At 33.6% G+C, this 14,595-nt stretch overlaps 1 protein-coding gene across 1 annotated transcript in view; it reads right to left on the minus strand.

Annotated features, from left to right (window-relative positions):
- The window catches only part of LOC115874192 (hemicentin-1), a 418,393-nt gene that overhangs the window by 181,844 nt on the left and 221,954 nt on the right, over positions 1–14,595 (minus strand). The window contains exon 7 of the mRNA XM_030889291.1: positions 7,148–7,292. Coding sequence (XP_030745151.1) covers positions 7,148–7,292 — 145 coding nt within the window. The remainder of the gene's footprint in view (positions 1–7,147; positions 7,293–14,595) is intronic.

Genomic DNA, 14,595 nt, shown 5'->3' on the forward strand with positions numbered 1-14,595 from the left:
TTTTTAATTTTGACTTGTAAACACACTCAAATAATAAATATTTAAGTATTTTTATTTTAAATGTTACCTTTAGTGAAGGTAAACACTTAAAATGAAAATAATAAATATCCTCCCACTCCTCGCGTCGTATCCTAGTGTCACGATCCTGCTCAAACCACTGAACGTAAGAAGCTCATGTTTGGTATACAGGTTGATTCTAGGGTGTAGAGGTTCGATTAGAAGGGATTTTTCGAAATTACAGTTCCAAGAGGGTGATGAAACCACCCCTCAAATATTACTATATTTTTTATTTAAAAGACGGTCAAGTTTCCGAAAAAACGCTTAAACACGTATATTTTATTTTGTTTTTTTACATATTTTAAGATTTTTTAAAAATGTATACAAGGTGTTTCGAAAAGTCTGGCCATTGATTAATCACGATTCTGCTTAAAGCGCTTGACGTAAAAAGCTGATTTTTGGAAAACAGATTGACTTTAGGTTGTAGAGGTTCGATAAGAAGGGATTTTTCTAAACTCAAATTCTAAGGGGGTGAAACTTCCCTCAAATATTAAAATATTTTTTATTTAAAAACTGGTTAGTTTTTCGGAAAAACTCTTAAACACGTATATTTTATTTTGTTGTTTTACATATTTTAAGATTTTTTATAAATTTATACAGGGTGTTTCATAAAATATGACCATTGAGTAATCACGATTCTGCCTAAACTGTTTGGCGTTTAAAGCCGATTTTTGTCAAACGGATTGACTGTGGGGTGTAGAGGTTCAATAAGGAGGGGTTTCTCGAATCTCAAATTCCAAGAGGGTGAAAACGCCCCTCAAATATTACAATATTTGTTATTTAAAAAACGGTTAGTCTTTCGGGAAAACGCTTGGACAAACATAATTTATTTGGTTTTTTGCATATTTTGAAATTTTTTAAAAAATCATACAGGGTGTTCCAAAAAGTTGGGTAATTTCTTAACCACGATTCTGCTTAAGCTGCTTGACGTAAAAACCTTATTTTTGGCAAACGGATTTTTCTAAAGTCAAATTCCAACGAGATGAAACTACCCTCAAACATTACCAAGTTATATAATAATATCGCCATATTGTTTTTTCCTCATGCTGACATAAATGTGAGAAAATTTTATCCAGTTTGTATGTTAATGGAAATTCTTGCTTTGCTTTATCATCACCATTACAAATGATTAATTCGACGCGAACGAAGTCGCTGGTACACGCTAGTCATCTATATAATAGGCATAATTTTTAATATTATTAAAAAATTATGCATTACGAAAATTAATTATTGTGCCGCCGCACAGTAGGGTATTTGACACAGATAGTTGATCGAAATGTTTTTATGTAGACCTTATATAGGTAGTAGGAAATAATATGAACAAAATAAAGGATAATTTGTGGATTCTAAAAAAAGAAAGAAAAATCACTGTTCCAGTGTTTCCACGGTCAATGCCACTAATGCCAGTAGTAATATCGCAACTAATGCTACTAATGCTACGACTGATCCGCGAGCAATGCCCATACCACTAAAGTTGCTACTAATGCCAAATTGTGCTATACTGCTAATGGCACTATGCGATCGCTTTGTACACAACAATGCCATCGCGGTTTACACCTCGCATTAGTATATCACTGATTGGCAAATTAGAGGAAACCAAGAATGTTTTTCTCATTTTATCAGCAAAGTCGCAGTATTTTATTTTACTGTATGAAATCCCAATGTTTACTAAGTAAAACGTATATAGACAATATGCTGAATTCTTCAAAATGGGCAACTAAATCTCTAAGTATAATAAAAATGTCACAAATTTAATCAAATATTCTGAACGCCTAACTTTTAGTTGCAAAAAAAATCGTTAGTATAGAGAATATCAAAATAAATAATACGTTTTTGTAGAATACATACCTGCAGCTTGCTGAGCCATTTTCAATCAAAACAATAATATAAACGTAAAAAGAGCACAAGAACAACAACAATTTATAATTTTAAACATAAAATTTAGCCATTTACCTCTTATCTGTGAGAAGTAACAACTTTGGCGTTTCGTTGAAACGAATGAATGCAACTAAACACACCCATAGCAACGCCATTCATGGCAGACATGATCTAACTTATCATTTATCTTTTTTTGGAAAATCTTAAACACATTTGCTTTTTCGAATTTCGATCACTTTTTTCATGCTAATACCCCACCGTGCGCCGCGCGCCGCTGACAGGAAAACAGCGGATAGAGGGACTGTACGAGACGGAGCGGGCAGGGAAGAATATTCCCGCGGGACCTGCCCGGAATTCGGGATAATCCGGTCACGGTTCCGGAAACCGAGCATCGCAAATTGGCCGGTTAGTATTCCGCACTCGTTCGCCTGTATCTTCTTAACTTCGCGATGGTGTGTAATCACATTAGGTTTTGGTTGTGTGTATAGGTTTAGGGGGGCGGCCACAATACGAACGCCATAACAGAGATCGCCAAATATTGGCCATTTTAAACAAAGAAATAATATTTTGAAATTTCCTACATGCCTTAACGCTGATTATATACAGGGTCCGGCCATAGTGCGTCGGGCATCTGTAGCTCCTAAAATTTTAAAAAACTTGCAAATTTTAAAGGATGTATTTCAGGAAAATATTATTTTAACTTCTATAGGGTGGCTCAAAAAAGTGTGAGTGGATGGGGATGATTTTTTTTAATGGAACACCCTGTATATTATTTTATCAATAGATGGAGAATTAAAAAATGAAAAATTTTTGCATTTAAAGTATTTTAATATTTTTAATGGTTTCGTAGATACACGCAGTATTATTTCATTTGGCTCCTTCAACGGTAAAATACGAGAAAAAAATTATTGGGTGGCTTTGATAAAAACTTACTATGGAAAATGCCATATGAAATATAAAACCGCGAATATCTGAAAAACCGTTAACATTTTTGAAATACTCTAAATATCCTGTATGATTTACGATTACCATACAGGGTGGCCCATCGAAAACATTCCGCAAGGCATAACGGCCAGGGTATTTTTTTTTTCGAAAAATCCAAAAACACGTCAATTTTGTTTCTGAGGGGGACAACTTTTGCTCCAAAAATGATTGCAAAATCTTCAACCCTCTAAGCGGGAGCGTCATCCCCCAACTTTTTTAAATGGGAAGGGGGGTCAAGTGGCACCGCAGTGAAAAGAGCTTTCCATTCTCTATATTTCCTCGCTTCGTTTTTGAAAATCGATCGAGTCATTGAGAAAATATGAAGGATTAAAATTTGAAAAGTTTATTTAAACATTTATCAGAGTAAATGATAAGGATAAATTCCTTCGACCAATTTGCTGTTTTTTCTTATTATTTCTAAATGTTTACGCATTTTTTCACTTGCCACAACGTTGAACGATCAGGTGCGGTAGTTGCTAGATAGCTGTACTGTATCTTGTGCGTTGAAGTTCTTAGTATCGTTAAACTGACCCACAATAGAATTTCCTAAAATACCAGTCCACACGTTCAATTTCTGAGGGTTTTGTGTATGCACCTCGTGAAAAACCCTAGGGTTGTCCTCGGCCCAGTACCGACAGTTGTGCCGATTAACTACACCGTTCAAAAAGAAAGTACACTCATCCGAAAGACACAGATTAAATAGGAAATTACTATCATTCGTCACTCGTTCACTCATAGTTTCACAAAATTGCAAGCGAAGATCAAAATCGTCTTCGTTGAGTTCTTGTACCAACTGAATTTTGTACGGGTGGAACTTGTGTTTTTTTAATATCCTTTGGTCACTTGTACGATTCACGCCGGTCTTATTGGCTAATTTTCTTGTACTCAGCGTACTATCTATGGCAACTTGGCCCAATACGAATGACTTTATAGCTTCATTTACTACAGAATTTTCCCTCTGCCTCTTTTTATTCATAACGGAACCAGTTTCGCGAAATTTTGCTACTAACTCGCGAACAATTTTGCCATAAAGGTGTTTGTCAGGATGGCGTTCATTGAATATCTGCACAACCCGATTGCAAACATCCAGAAATAATAAGAAAAAACAGAAAATTGGTCAAAGGAATGTATCCTTATCATTTACTATGATAAATATTTAAATAAACTTTTCAAATTTCAATCCTTCATATTTTCTCAACGACTCGACCGATCTTCAAAAACGGAGCCGGAAAGTATAGAGAATAGAAAGTCCTTTTCATTGCGGCACCACTTGACCCCCCTTCCCATTTGAAAAAAATTGGGGGATGACACCCCCGCTTAGAGGGTTAAAGATTTTGCAATCATGTTTGGTGCAAAAGTTGTCCCACTCACAAACAAAATTGACGTGTTTTTGAATTTTCTGAAAAAAAAATTACCCTGGCCGTTATGCTTTGCGGAACGTTTTTGATGGGCCACCCTGTATATTTATAGCAAAGTAAGTACAGACAATCTAAAGCAAATACATAATATAGTTTTGATTTCAGGACAGCTTTTTTCATAAAATGTTTCAGAAAGGCTGAAAAATATATACTTTTTATTTATTTATTAATATCTCTAAAACTATCGAAATATATTTAATCATATCTTAGGATTATGTAAAGTGATCTGAAGGAAAGCCAAACATGCAATAATATAAAGGGTGTTCCATTTAAAAAAAATCATCCCCATCCAATCACACTTTTTTGAGCCACCCTATAGAAGTTAAAATATTTTCCTGAAATACATCCAAGTACATACTTTAGGACTGCACTTGAACAAAATTCCCAAATTTTTTATTCTAGGAGCTAGAGATGCCCGACGCACTATTACTGAACCCTGTCTTTTAAAATACTAGAATTTTTACTTTTTTTTGGCTTCAAAAGTCAATAGTTTTCCTTTAAATAATTTATAGGGAAATATAGCATTGACTCACAATATTTATTGTAATATTATTGCGAATATATTGATCAAATCATAGTTTAGTTTTGTTTAGAAGAGCAAAAACTAGGTAAAAATTCGAAAACTAGTTACACAAATAAGAAGAAATAAACTAAATTACATTTCAACGGATTTACTTCAGAATCATCACATCGACAAGTCCTCTTTCCCCTGGCTCTTGCAAAAACGTTACAGCAATTACAAGAAATGCTGAACACATATTGTGCATACGAGGCTTTGGGCCTTAAGTTTAACATCAATAAGATTAAAATTATATGTTCTCCCCTCGAAAATTATAACAATACTATAAAATCGGAGAAGAACTATTGAAATATGTAGCGAGATTCAATTATCTCGGCAGTTTGATTTCGAAAAACGTAAATATCGACGCTGAAATTCCGAATTGGCAGCGCCACAAGAGCATTCTGGAAATAAGACAGGGTTTTCTAAAATCATGACTATGGCTTGATTCAGAACCACCTCGCAATTAGTGGAATATATTAGTAGTTTCAATTAGCGTAGAAAATTGTTCCTTTAATTTCAATGTAAGCATTCAGAACGTCAATATTAGTTGTGACATTTTCAATTAGTACAAAAAGTTATCGAACTTTTGACTTTTCAACTAATTGTACTTCAAAATTTGCGACAAATGTTATTTTGGCCTTTGATTATCTTCCGTCAAGAGAAATGGTGGTTAGAAATCAAAACTTGATTGTTGTATAAGCTAAATATTATGCTTTCTCTATGGATACAACAGACTAACGCAAGCTGTTGCTAGGATATTCAATTAATTTTAATTGTGTTTTTTAAACATTGTGAATGATCGTAAACTAAAAAGTATAAAGTGTAATAAAAACCACTAATTTATTCCACTAATTGCGAGGTTATGAATGAAACTTTAAGCAAAAAAACGAAACTTCCAGTGTGCCGAGCAATAATATTCCCCACCATGTTATACGGAAGCGAAACCTGGGTGCCCTATCGCCGGCACATGAACGCATTAAACAAGTTGCAAGAGAGACACCTTACACAACTGTTAAAAATCAAATAAATGCTATCACCATGTCTCAAACGTCCTTGAAAAAGGTAGCTGCGAGAACACAGAAATAATGATTACTAAATCCCGCTTAAGATGGGCTGGCCACGTATGCAGGATGCAAGAAAATCGCCTACCGAAATATCTTCTCTACGCTGAGCTTGTAGACGGTAAGAGGAACCCGGGTGGACAACTCAAGAGATACAAGGATATTTTCCATGAAACCTAAAGGGGATAAGCATGCGGAATCAGCGCACAACAGAATTCAATGGAGAAGAATTGTAAACTCAGTTAACAACGCCAACCAAAAAGTAAAGAGGCCAAACCGTAATGAAATTTTTGAAAACCCATAGTGCGGAAGGGAGATAACATCACGTATCATGGAAATTTCCACCATTTGTCAAACACTTATCAAAAGTATCTGTCATCCTTAACGGATAACCTCGCACTTGACTGCACCTGCTCTTTTTCAAGTGAACGAATAGCTCTAGTATACAAACTCAGTAGTTTTAGGATTTATGTTACATGTATAATTTACACTTTAAAATGATCAGTAATACATCTTTCAAAAGAAGTATAAAAAAACTCAAAGTCTCGGTCTCAACGTTTATATTAAGTTAAATAGTAACACGTGTTTGTATGTGTGGATTGACTTTTATTGTATTTGTCTGATGATGCTCGTATGAGCGAAACAAAAACGTGTCACTGTTTAACTTATAATATAAATGTTGAGACCGAAACTTTGAGTCTTTTTTATACTCTTTTTTTAATTTAAACCAGGTCCCTTTGAGAAGAATGAACGCGTTCTTTACATTTAGTAATACATCTGACCGAAACGTTGTATAAGTTAAATTAAATAATGAAAATGAATATTCGAAATTATTTCACAAAAGGCTTTATAAACAGGGTAAATTAATTAATTTAGTTGATTAAGGCGTTTCATCAAATATTCTGTAATTACAGCGAACGACTGAGACCTATTTTCAAACTATGTACCAAATGAAGATGCATTATGCAGTTTTCCGACGTAGATATTCATCATCTCTATTTCATTATCAGTACTATTATTCACTTATAACACTGTCCCCTTTATACTCTCCCCTGTTATTTTTAGTTTATCTATAATTTTCTCGTGTGCCCGAAAGATAGCCCCTTGGTCAACGTTAATTTGTGGGGCACTCAGGTTTAAGCCTTAGTAATGAGTCTGCATCGCTCTCGGCCTGCATAGTAACTTACACGCTACGCTTATTCTCCTGCTATCCTGGGCGGATCCTCCGGGAAAACGGGGATTATCGGCGCGGCAAACCAGCAGCTTATCGTCGTCCTCAGCTGAAACGGTCAGGGTCAGGATGCTGCCGGTGAATGAACTAGTTTCTTCTTCCTGAAAGCAAAAAAGTAGATATTTCACAATATGTCTTAATTTTTCTACGAATTTCCAATTTTCTCTACGAATAATGGAAATATACACGGTGAGTTTCCTACCATGTTCTCTATAGGTATCTCGGAAACTACTGGAGATAGAGAGTCAGTTAAATGGGGAAAGAATTGCAGTTTTATGGGGTCATAAATATGCGCCATTCAGATTTTTGAAAAAGTTCATGGTTTACTAGATATTTCGAAAAAAAAACAAATTTTGGCTATTTTAAAAATTGTCCCTAATTCCATTATAATCTATTTTAGACAAAAAGTTTTCAGATAAAAGTTGTAGATAATCACATCCCTAATGAGATTGTGTTCTTCGATTTTTTCTAAAGCCTGTCATTTTTGACATATGACACAAATATATGTTTTTTTAAATAGAAACCATAGTTGGCCATGAATTCATAAAAAGCGCCATTTTTTAAGCTTTTCAGCGATATAAGCTATAATATGTTTCTTTCACAAAATTACTGAGTTTAGCCAATTCTTATCTTTCTTGACTAATTTCACTTAGTTAGCCATGGAAACAAGTTCAATCGTCGTTGCTTTCAGAAATATGAAATTGTCACATTCAATCTTTGTAAATTAAAATAAACAAAAATTGTAAATAAGAGTTTTTCAAATGAAGAAAATCGTGTAGGAATCAATTTTTGTTCAACTTTTCTTGGCCATACAGTTTCGAGGATACGTTGACCGTTGACCGGTGAACTTACGTTTTTTAGGTTTTCAAGACATGTTAGAAAAGTTAAATTTATTAATACTCGCGCATTAATAGAGTGGTTCCAATATGACTTTCATTATGACATACCAATCCCAACCCCCCCCCCCTCATCACACACATACACACAATGAAAGAAATTAATTAAAAAGTATTTATATCATAATTATGTAGACTCAGGGATAGAAAGAGGTGGACCAATTGCATGGGTCTCCTCGGTCACTTGACCTATCCATTTTAGATTTTTTTATGCGGTATGGTTAACAACAAGGTTTACAACAGAACTTATGAATTGAGAGAGGCACTCGAAGACCGATCGTTCTGTGAGAATAGCTAGAAATTCAGTTTTAAAAAGATGCATTTATGTACTCAAAACAATTGCGGATTTTTTGAAAATTTTCTAAAATAACTTATAGTGATATTATTTTTTTAAGTTTTAGTTTGTGTAATGCAAATTATAAAGAGCCGTTTAATAATATATTTTGTCTTTTTATAAGTAATAAATCATAACGAAATTAGAACACCATTGAAAACCGTTCTCTAAAAAAACGTAAATAATTTTCACCGGTCAACGTATCCTCAAAACTGTATGGCCAAGAAAAGTTGAACCAATTATTTATAGATTGAATTTTTATTTACAATTTTTGTTTAATTTAATTTACAATGATTGGATGTGACAATTTCACATTTCTGAGAGTAACGACGATTGAACTTGTTTCCATGGCTAAGTGAAATTAGTCAAGAAAGATAAAAATTGGCTATAACTCAGTAATTTTGTGAAAGAAACATATTATAGCTTATATCGCTGAAAAGCTTAAAAAATGGCGCTTTTTATGAAGTCATGGCCAACTATGGTTTCCATTAAAAAAAACATATGTTTGTGTCATAAGTCAAAAATGACAGGCTTTAGAAAAAATCGGAGAACTCAAACTCATTAGGAATGTGATTATCTACAACTTTTATCTGAACACTTTTTGTCTAAAATAGATTATAATGGAATTAGGGACAATTTTTAAAATAGCCAAAATTTGATTTTTTAGAAATATCTAGTAAGCCATGAACTTTTTCAAAAATCTGAAAGGCGCATATTTATGACCCCACAAAACTGCAATTCTTTCCCCATTTAACCGACTCTCTATCTCCAGTAGTTTCCGAGATGCCCATAGAGAACATCGTAGGAAACTCACCCTGTATATTCTTTTAATTACTATGATTTTTTTAATTATAGCCATAAATGTGTTGAATTTATTAATTAAAACATTTAGTTTAGTGCTATATCAGGTACCTAATATAGTTTGGTAAATTCAAATTTACCAAAATATGTAATATGCTATAATAAACTACTCAAAACTATAATCTAATATTATTACATTTTTTAAAAGATATGCGATCATTGTTTTGAATAGTAAAAAACACTCGGTATTTTTTTACTTTATTGGATAGAAAATGACATTCTGAATAGAATGACGCATCATATGACAACTTTTGACATTTTTGCTTAAAAAATCGTATTTTACAGTCCAATCTAGAGTGCCATGGATGTGTTAAAAATACTAAAGTTAAAAGATGTCCAAATCATATCTTTAATCATATCTCAATATTTTCAAACGGAACAGGGATGGTTTATTAGCATATTTATAAAAAGCATTTTTTTACAAATAATTTGATACCACTCATTTAGTCATCATCATGTAGCCATCGTTGTCCACTGCTGAACATAGGCCTCCTCCATATTTCTCCATGTCTCTCGATTTTGGGCCGTCATCACCCAATTTCCAGCAATCCTCTTTACATCATCGGTCCAGCGTGTCGGTGGTCTGCCTCTGCTACGTTTATTTGCTCGAGGTCGCCATTCTAACAATCTTCTAGTCCACCTGTCTTTAGATGTTCTCGCCACATGACCTGCCCATCTCCATTTCATTCGAGTTACGTGTTCCACTATGTCTTTAATTTTGGTTTTTTGTCTGATAGTGTTATTAGGAATTTTGTCTCTTTTAGTTATTCCAAGCATGGCTCTCTCCATGGCTCTCTGGGCTACTCTTAAATTTTCTGCTGACCTTTTCGTTAATGTTAGAGTTTCCGCTCCATATGTACTCATTTAGTATTTCGTGTCAAATTGTCGTTATGAACAGCATGTTACAATTTTAAATAAACCATATGCGAAAATATCAGTGTCATTTTCTATCGAATAATGTAAAAATATACTGAGGGTGTCATTTAAAAATAAAAAGTTGTAGTCATTTTCGGTGAAACAGGAAGTGACCAAAAACGATTGTATAAGTCAATCAATCCTAATTTATGTCATATACTAATATACCAAATCTCATTTGTTTATCTGAAAAAATAAAAAGTTATAGAGGTGAGCCACTTTTGAGACGCACTAATAATAATAAAGATAATTAACAATAATAAAGATAATTTTGTCGTTACAAGAACTAAGAAAGCCGTGAAAAAATGATTGAAAATAAAATTATTACTCTGTATTGCCCCCTCTATTTCATACAACTGATTGACATCGCCTTCCCATACAATATGCACATAATTAAGTTATGTACATATTGTTCGAAAACGCCAATCCTCTATATGTGCTTAGGACAACTGGCCCAAAGTCTGTGGTGGGCTAATTCTGCTACTAACGGCTCGTCTTTCAAGAACCTTCTAACAATGCCTGCCGTGTGAATGAATGGCGCAAAAGTATTTACATGGTCTTCAAGAATGTCTATAATGTACATTTTAGCATGCAATGTACCGGTCCTGGATAAAGAATTATTAATTCTTCCCCAGACTAGACAACCTCCAAACGCCGCCAAAGACATCCAACTGACGAATATTTTGCTAAACAAATCAGATTCCAGTTTTCTTATATACCCTTACATGACGATCATTCGTTGATAAAGTAAATCTTTGCTCGTCAGTAAAGGATACTCTACCCCATTCAGCAACTGTCCAATTCAGGTGTTCTCTTCCAAATGCTAATGTGGCTACTCGATGTTCCCGTGTGAGACTTGGCCCAGTTGCTTTTAGTCTTGGCCTCAAATGGTGTTCTATTAACCTGTTTCTTACTATCTGTATTATTCTAAGCTGGTGTGCTTTTAATACTTCATTTTGTAGGTTTCTAGTTGTACGATTTCTCAAAGTTGCTAATTGTATAAATCGGTCTGGGGCTGCTATTATAGCTCTTGATCTACCTTTGCCATGGCGTCTTGCATAACTTTGAGTTTCCGTGTTGAGTTTTAATACTTTACTAATGATAATTGATCGACATTAAGAATTTGTTCAATCCTAACTTGACTATACCCCTCGTTTGATAGTGTTAGAGTGGTTTTAACTTTACCTTCTGCCAAATGTCTCGAAAAACGTATATTTGTATAATTCATCTTTTAAAAATATCTAATTTTAGTTCTATTTACAAAATTACATAATAAACAGAAAGTCGTTTGCCGATATGCACAAAATAATCTGTAACTTTCAATGATGGAAGAAATTAGACAATTATTGTAAACATAAACAAAACGGCCTCCTGTATTTTTTCTAAATAGCTTTCCTTTCGTGTATGTTGAAGAAGACATTTTTACACTAAAAGATATGAGTAAAAAAACATGCTTCATATAGAAGTATGTAATAATTAGTTTTTTCCAAAATGCGATACTTATTTTGAGTAGTATAATAGTTGTTGCTAGGAAATGAACTATGGATATTTGGGGTTTGTTTTATAAAATAAACATATAGTGTCAGAGTAAAAGAAATTAGTTTAATTAGACAAATACAACCGAATACGATAATACATGAATCCGCCTCAAAGCTTTCTTCCCTTTATTACTGTAGCGTTTTTTAAACCACTACCACTGCGAACGGCAGCTTTTCATCGGAGAGCAGTCGTGGATAAGGTATTTCACTGGAAAGAAAACTAATTAAGAACAATAAACAAAAAAATAGATATTGGGCGCCAGGCATGTACAGAGAAAGAAAACACAGTTGTATATTACTTAAAACTAATGACTATATTTATTCATGACGTTCTTTGCTGATACATGACATTGTAGAGTGCAGGTAAATATATAGTGGTTATATGTCAAAGAAGGTGGTGGTAAGAGTCGTACTAAATATCATTGAAAACAACTACGATAAAATACAGGACATGTAAAGTTTAAGAGAAAATATGAAATGTAGCATTACTTTAATTAATTTGATATATTCCATATGATGCTAAATCGAAGATGTTACAACCTGTAGATTCTAGAATCTATGTTTGATTATCCATCTATTAAAATAGTGCAATAATATCTATGAAAGTAATACCATTACAAGACGTAATGCAATGAAACCTAAGATCTAAATTATATTTTAAAGATTATATCGACAGGAATGTTCTTAACAATCTAACCACTGAACATAGTCTGTACGATATTACTTAAGATGTACGTTATTGTTTTAGACTGAAAATGTTTTAGATGTTAAATGTAAAACTAGAACTTAAATATACACTTAGCTGTTCTTTTATGTAACCTTGCTTCAAACAGTAGCAGCGTGAGGTGGTCTAGCATCTCTGTACTGTCTGTCGGCGATCCTGTTGGTCAAAACAACAAAAGGGGCCAGATTGAGGACACAATGAATCCTTACAGCCGTAGCTACTGACTAGGCTTAGAAATGGGAGTGAAGCAGCATGGGACTCAAGCTACATCCACGCTGTGGCACTTAGATGTAAGAAAAAATCGTTCTTACTGGGGACACTCGTCCACAGGACATCTGTACATAAGATAATGTCTGTACATAAGACACTACCCGTGCCTTGGAAATAGTCCGTACCTTGGACACAGTCCGTACCTTGGACACAGTCCGTACCTTGGACCCTAAAAATATGAAACTCTTGTTTAAAACCAAACAAGGTCTAATAAACAAAATAAACCTACCTCGAAATACTTCCGAGAGCTCAATAAATAATAAACAACATGTCCTTTCTTCCATGTGACATTCTGGAGGACAAAAGAAAGGGACGCCAACGTGCCAGCAAAACACAAATACAAGTTGGGACATCCGTAACTCTACCCTAAAAATATTCAATAATAATATCGAATCTATAAAAGGTAATAACTTATCTTTACCTGTAGCCTCGAAATAGCAGCTGATTCAGATTATACAGCAAGATTTAAATAATCACCATTTCTAAAAGCTGGGATACAACAGAGCGTCAAAACAAAGTGAGGTTAAGCACGGAGAGAGTTGACAGAAGCGATGTTGACAGCGCCTCCTGAGGATAGTAACAGGGTTGTGTCGAATGATAACAGGGTTGGCGACTAGGGAACGTAAAAATTACGCGTCAAATAAACTATCCGGCCTGAACGAGAGGGAATCCGGTGATGATAGGCCAGACATCATATATTATATATAAAAAAGACATGTAACGAACTAAAAACGTTACATTACGTTATAAGGAAATGAGGAAAATAGAGTAAAAGCAAAAGCAGAAAATATAATTAAAATATTATTAATATTATTTATTATAAATATAACACAGAAAATTTTACCAACCGCTTCTTTAAAAAAAATGAAAGAAAATATAAAACACAAAAATAACAGAAACAAAATAAAAGAGAAAACAAAACTATGCGGTGAATTAACGCAACCGAGGATGTAGCGATTTTATTTATCTTGTCTTTGGGCTCGAGTGAAACTACGAACTGCGGGCTTTAAAAGTTTTGTCGCTTACTCTCTACATAACAATATCTAATCAGCCGAGCTGAATAATTCGGTTAATGAGTTTTATTCTTTTTTGCGCCAAGCTTTATATACTTCTGGGCCACATTTAAACCGCTATCCGTAAACGTACAAGAGGGCTTTTATGGCATAACGTAAAAGTTTTTACGGCATGTTCAAAAACAACACAGATTTTAATAATTTAATTAAGTTCCTTGGGTTTTATATGTATGGTTACGCTTACTAATATTATTACACAAAAAGTATAACTCACTAGCAATAAAATTACAGCCTAATACAGTTATAAATGTCATCTTTTGATATACAGCATATATTCTAAATAGTGTTGTATATTAGCAAAACCGCTTTATTAAATAATGTTATTAAGTAATTTTCATTTAAAAAGTATAGAAATATCTTTTTGTAAAGAATGAAAATAAAGTCAAGCTTTGTTGATACATTAACATGCATTGTCACTATTTTTATGAAATTTACAAAAGAACACTGGCTTTACATCCATTCAAACAAAATTTGCTTATAAAAAAAAGAAAATTTAAGGGGTATACTTCTCTAAAATTCATAGCAAATAAACCTTTAGTCACGTGATTAAGCTTGACCGGCACAGCGTTGCTCGCTTTTATATATTTTGTTTCAATCAAAATCAAAATATTTTAGGAAACAAAAAAATAAATTAATTATAAATATATAAACAGTTATTATTTACATCAACAAAACTCACCTTCTTAACTTCACTTAAAGGGCATAAATGCCCATTACTACCGCTTTTCCGTTTAAAATACCCTAATAAAGTTTGGCTATTAAGCTATCTTGTACACTTCGCACTAAAAGAGGT

The sequence above is a fragment of the Sitophilus oryzae genome, unplaced genomic scaffold, assembly GCF_002938485.1.
Source record: "Sitophilus oryzae breed Bouriz unplaced genomic scaffold, Soryzae_2.0 scaffold_1241_pilon_pilon, whole genome shotgun sequence".
NCBI classification, from domain to species: Eukaryota; Metazoa; Arthropoda; class Insecta; order Coleoptera; family Curculionidae; genus Sitophilus; species Sitophilus oryzae.